Source organism: Triticum aestivum, chromosome 1A, assembly GCF_018294505.1.
Source record: "Triticum aestivum cultivar Chinese Spring chromosome 1A, IWGSC CS RefSeq v2.1, whole genome shotgun sequence".
In the NCBI taxonomy this organism is placed as follows: Eukaryota; Viridiplantae; Streptophyta; class Magnoliopsida; order Poales; family Poaceae; genus Triticum; species Triticum aestivum.
Genome location: NC_057794.1, coordinates 464,495,610 through 464,501,609, shown reverse-complemented (window position 1 = coordinate 464,501,609; position 6,000 = coordinate 464,495,610). Strand labels below are relative to the sequence as shown.

Sequence of the window (6,000 nt, the reverse complement as noted above, 5' to 3'; positions counted from 1 at the left end):
AGTCAGCACTGTCTCTTAGGTGTTATATGAAGGAAAGGTGCTCCCCTCGGGATCCAAGGGTCACGCCAAGTCCAAATAGATGAGCCATTGCCTATCCTCGAGACTAGTCTTTTCTTAATAAGTTGAAGTCCATGTCCAATCCCCTTCCACACCATTGAAGAATTGCCTGTAAATACCAATCAATAAGCTACCCCTTAGGATAGTATTTCGACTTAAGTAGGCGAGCACACAAACTTTCTGCCTTGTCCAGTAACCGCCATACTTGTTTGGGCAAGAGGGCTTGATTAAATGCTCTCATGTCTCTGAAGCCGAACCCTCCCTTTCGTTTCGGTAGGATAGGCTTGTCCCAAGCAACTAAGCCATTTTTCCTCTTTCATTTTCAACTCCCCACCAATATTGACGCATAATTCTAATAAAATTATGACACTGATATAAAAGTTTAAACACACTTATCACATAGGTGGGTATGGCCTGAGCTATCGACTTAAAAAGGATTTCCTTACTAGAAGATGCCATGTACCTTTCGTTCCAGTCTACAAGCGTTTTGCTAAGCCTGGACTGTACTGTTTGGAATCTTCCTTGGTTCATTCTGCCATCTACTTGGGATCAAATACTTGCTCGGTAATCTCCAAAATTCTCTTCACCTCTTGCATCACATGAAATCTTGACAACACGTACTAGCTAGGGAGATTTCACCAAATACCTTACGTGGCCAAACTTAGTCAAAATAAAGAACAGGCCAAGAAAAGGCAATTGACGAAAAGAAATTTGAGAAGTAGAGATAGAACCTGATAATAATCAGTAAAGGACCCAAACCAAACCGTGTTATTATGAAGCTAGAAATTATGCAAAAGTGCAGAACACGGGCACTCTGTACCGCGACCCAAATGGACCACATCGTGTGATCGATCAAACAGTGGTAGCTCCTGTTCCTTTTTGGTGGATTGGAGATCCAAGATATGGCCACTAGCTTTACAGATCGGGACAGGGTCCACAAAGATACGTACACCTAAGCCCAAGCTTTCAGAATTCTGCTCTCTTCTGATAATCATGTATAATTGATTTGAAGATTATCTTCCTTGCTGCGACATTGCTGATGGATGTGCATGTATGCGTAGGTATCTGTCGACGTTCTTCATCATGGACGTGGCGTCGACGATCCCGTACCAGGGCATAGCCTACCTCGTCAACGGCGAGGTGAGGGAAGGCATGGTGTACAGCCTGCTCGGCCTGCTCCGACTCTGGCGTCTCAGGAAGGTGAAGCAGTTCTTCACAAGGTAATCAAGCAACAGCCATGCATGGACATTACTAGATCTTCAGAACTCGAAATCGATCGACAATGGCTGATCTGAACCGATTGTATCGTCAGGCTGGAGAAGGACATCAGGTTCAGCTACTTCTGGGTGCGCTGCGCGCGGCTCATCGCGGTGACGCTGTTCCTGGTGCACTGCGCCGGGTGCCTCTACTACCTGCTGGCGGACCGGTACCCGGACCGGGACAAGACGTGGATCGGCGCCGTGATCCCCAACTTCCGGCAGGAGAGCCTGTGGATCCGCTACATCTCCTCCATCTACTGGTCCATCACCACCATGACCACCGTCGGCTACGGCGACCTGCACGCCCAGAACAACCTCGAGATGATCTTCAACATCTTCTACATGCTCTTCAACCTCGGCCTCACCGCCTACCTCATCGGCAACATGACCAACCTCGTCGTCGAGGGCACCCGCCGCACCATGGAGTTCGTAAGTTCCACTTCTGAACCTCGATCGCCATTTTTTGTGAGTACATCTGTTGAGTTGAGTTCCTTTTGATTGGCTGGCAGCGGAACAGCATTCGCGCGGCGTCCAACTTCGTGTGCCGGAACCACCTGCCGCCGCGGCTGCAGCAGCAGATCCTGGCCTACATGTGCCTCAAGTTCAGGGCGGAGAGCCTGAACCAGCAGCAGCTCATGGACCAGCTGCCCAAGCCCATCTGCAAGAGCATCTGCGAGCACCTCTTCCTCCCCGTGGTCAAGGAGGTGTACCTCTTCAGGGGCATCTCCAGGGAGGCGCAGCTGCTGCTGGTCACCAAGACCAAGCCGGAGTACATACCGCCCAAGGAGGACGTGATCGTGCAGAACGAGGCGGCGGACGACGTGTACATCGTCGTGTCCGGCGAGGTGGAGATCATATACTTCAACGGCGAGCGGGAGGAGGTGATGGGAAAGCTGGGCACCATGGACATCTTCGGCGAGGTGAGCGCGCTGAGCGACCGCCCGCAGACCTTCACGTTCCGGACCAGGACGCTCAGCCAGCTGCTGCGGCTCAAGCAGGCCACGCTCAGGGAGGTCATGCAGAGCAAGCCCGACGACAGCGCCCTCATCGTCAGGAACTTCCTCAAGGTTGGTCGATGCATCTTACTATGTTGCTACTACATTTTTTGTTTGTGTGTCAGATGTGGCAAGAAAGATTGTGAGTCAGTAATGTGATTTGTTGGTTGAAAGAAATGGTGGTTGTGTTGCAGCATCAGATTGAGGTGCATGACATGAAGGAGCTGCTGGGCGAGAGCACCGGAGCGGGCGGCAGCGGCAACATCGTCCCGTGCAATCTGCTGACGGTCGCCGCCACGGGGAACGCTGGCTTCCTTGAGGACCTCCTCAAGGTCGGGATGGACCCCGACGTCGGTGACTCCAAGGGAAGAACCGCGCTGGTAAGTAGACAAACAACACACTATTTATCACATTTTCCCTCATTTTTACAGTGTGTGTGCTGATCTGCATGCATGCATGCCCTGTTCTTGGCAACGATGGCACTCACAGCACATCGCGGCGTCAAAGGGGTACGAGGGCTGCGTGCAGGCTCTGCTCATGCACGGGTGCAACATCAACATCAAAGGTACGTAATAGTAACAACAAACACAACACGTAGAATACATTTCAGTGCGACCAAGTTTGCTAACTATTCGCGACCGGTGTATGCAAACCGCAGACGCGCAGGGCACCACGGCGCTGTGGCACGCCATCGCGGCGAGGCACCATAAGGTGTTCAGCAACCTGTACCACGTCGCGCGCGTCTCGAACCCGCGCGCCGGCGGCGACCTCCTCTGCCTCGCCGCGCGGCGCGGCGACGTCGACACGCTCCGCGAGCTCCTCAAGCGCGGCCTGGACCTCGACTCCGAGGACCACGCCGGCGCCACGGCGCTGCGCGTCGCGCTGTCCGAGGGCCAGGCGGACGTGGCCAGGTTCCTCGTCATGAACGGGGCCAGCGTGGACAAGGCCAGCCTTGACGATGACGACGGCTCCGCCCCGCGGCAGACCACGGTGTCGGCGGGCGAGCTGCGGGAGCTCGTGAAGATGCGGGAGGTCGGCCACCCGATCACCATCTACGACTCGCCGGCGAGCACCGTCACGGCCGCCAGCTCGTCGTCCGGGGAGCTTCGTCAGGGGAGGTTCCCAATCCCAGTCAGCACGAGACCGGACAGCACGCACTGGCCTCGGGTGAGCATCTACAAGGGCCATCCGTTCGTGAGAAACCACAGCTCCGAATCCGGCAAGCTCATCAATCTTCCCGCCACGATGGAGGGGTTCAAAACCATCATCGGTAAGTATTCAGCCAGTAGCTGTGCGGATGCAACAGCGCACCATCAACTGGATGTTTCACCAAGTGAATGAATTTGTTGCAATGAAAAACGAGGAATTAGCATTTCAAACGTCTGTGTGTGTGTTTTCTTTCAGGAGAGAAGCTGAAAGTCGACGCGGAGAAGGCACTGATCCTGAACGGCGAAGGGGCGGAGATCGACTCGTTGGACGTGATCCGGGACAACGACAAGCTGTTCATAGTCACCGAAGAGCACATGAGGATGTTGGCGTCAATGGATTCCTCTGTTGCTTTATCGCACACATCGTCCGTAGGTTCAGCTGTTTCAGCGGCACATGCCATATAATTCTGATATGTGCTAGCTGCATTTTTTTTCTCTAGCCCTGAATAATCCAGCCATTCCCGTGGCAACGATTCAAGCAAGGTGACAACTGCCACGCGAGTGATTTGCGATGTTTCCCCTTATGCATGGACAATAGTCGATTGCAAATAGTGCCTCCGGCCCCAAAAAAAGGAGCACAGACAGTGCAGATGCATGGATGATGTACGTGGTCATTTTATCGAAGAAAATGGATGATGTAGACATGATCGGACATGGAAATCATCCTTAAGTTGGCTTCACCCGCTTGTTTTGATCATGAGTCGGGACATTTCAGCTGCAAATTATGAACACATGCAACAATGTGGTTTGCCACTGAGCATTAGAGCTTAAGCATTTCAATTAGAGCCCTTTAGGATGCATGTTAAATTCACTGAGGAACTGTGGAACTTACGCGTTGAACATTCCAGCGTTTCCTTTCCCGCAAAAAAACGCTCCATGTTTTTTTTTGCGAAACAAGGCAAATGATTTGCCGTTTTCATTGATTAAGAAAGAATGATTAGACAATTTTTTTGCAAAGCGGGGTACAAAAAACTACTCTAGCGGCATTACATTACTCAAATGTATGGCACCGACAAGGGCCCAAAACCGAGCCTCCTCCTTTATCCTCGCAAAGACAATCATCACCATAACGGCGGAGTTATGAAAGACCCTAGCATTGCGCTCTTTCCAAATCTCCCAAGAAACAAGCATAAACAAGGAGGCGAGAGCCTTTCTTTGGTTTGCACGATCAATCACATTTTAATCGCCAATCTCAAACCAAAGCTTCAAACCGTCAGATCCTCACAACACTAGTATGTAGGCCAATCCACATAGCAACCTCGGTTCAGACCGCCAGGAGAACCTACATTGAAATAGAATGTGTGTCGCGGTCTCCTCCATTTGCTTTCAGAGCAGGCAAAGGTTATAGTTCTGGCACCCACAGAAAAATGATGTTGGTCATTTCCAGAAGAACGGGATTATTTTAGGTTCATTCCTAACAAAACAGTAGTATCTTGATAGAGGAAAATCAGGTCGTCTTGTTTCATTCTCCTAAAATCTACATAAACATCCTATTTTATATCATGCATCTCATGTATTATTAATCTAACCAATGGTTAGATCCAACCTAGAAAAAACATATCAGTCCCTACATATTTGGATGGAAGGAGTTCATCCATTGGCAACCAAAATTTCAGCAACAAATCATACAATGACCAAAATTTAATGAACTTCACTAACTATCAATTGTTATATTTGTAGGCTATCAAACGCGTCCCTCATCCTCTAATTACATGCATGCATTAGAATAACTTCCTATCCTCCTACATGCAGTCGTCCCTCTAATTACATGCATGCATACACTAGAAGATAGAAAATTGGTGTCATCTTAGATTCTCTGTATTTCAAAATTTTAAAATATTTTGCAGCTCAAACCGCTCATCTGATTCAAAATCCGTTTTCATATAAACATTTAATCGCGACGAGACTTTCAAAACTATATCCAATGTTAATATATTTTGACATTTTTTGAGTCAAAAGTTCACACCTAGGCCACGTAAGTTGTCATGCTTGTAGTACAAAAGCTATCATGTTATTTATAGAGAAATTACAGATGCATAAAACCGGTTCATTCAATCTTCTTCCCACATGCATTAAAGGACAAAAGCTGATGTCATCCTAGATTCTTCCAAATTTGAAAATTAAAATGTTTTGTAGCTCAACCCATCGGTCCAATTCAAAATCCATCAGCACGAGACCTTCGAAACTAGATCCTTATTGATACGTTCCGACATTCTTTTAATCAAAAGTACCACGCCTAGGCTAAAAATAAGTTATCACATTTGTGGTGTATGTATTACCATGCTATTTACACATAAGTTATTGAGGATATGTTTTCAACAACATTTTTCCCGGGCAAAAGTTACCGCAATGTTTTGTACCTAAATTATCACGCCTGCGGTGCGTATATCGCTGTACTATGCACAAGAAGTTACCGGGGGTATGTTTTCACCAATTTTTCCCGTTCTGGTCAAAGTTGTCATGGTGTTCATATGCAAGTTA

The 6,000-nt window shown here is 48.7% G+C and overlaps 1 protein-coding gene across 1 annotated transcript in view; it reads left to right on the top strand.

The window, feature by feature from the left end:
- LOC123056925 (potassium channel AKT2) overlaps positions 1-4,199 on the top strand; it is a 6,359-nt gene extending 2,160 nt beyond the window's left edge. The window contains exons 3-9 of the mRNA XM_044480144.1: positions 1,119-1,277; positions 1,370-1,745; positions 1,826-2,383; positions 2,506-2,691; positions 2,801-2,876; positions 2,970-3,581; positions 3,716-4,199. Of these exons, the coding sequence (XP_044336079.1) occupies positions 1,119-1,277; positions 1,370-1,745; positions 1,826-2,383; positions 2,506-2,691; positions 2,801-2,876; positions 2,970-3,581; positions 3,716-3,924 (2,176 nt within the window). The 3' untranslated portion in view covers positions 3,925-4,199. The remainder of the gene's footprint in view (positions 1-1,118; positions 1,278-1,369; positions 1,746-1,825; positions 2,384-2,505; positions 2,692-2,800; positions 2,877-2,969; positions 3,582-3,715) is intronic.
- Positions 4,200-6,000: the final 1,801 nt, after the last annotated feature.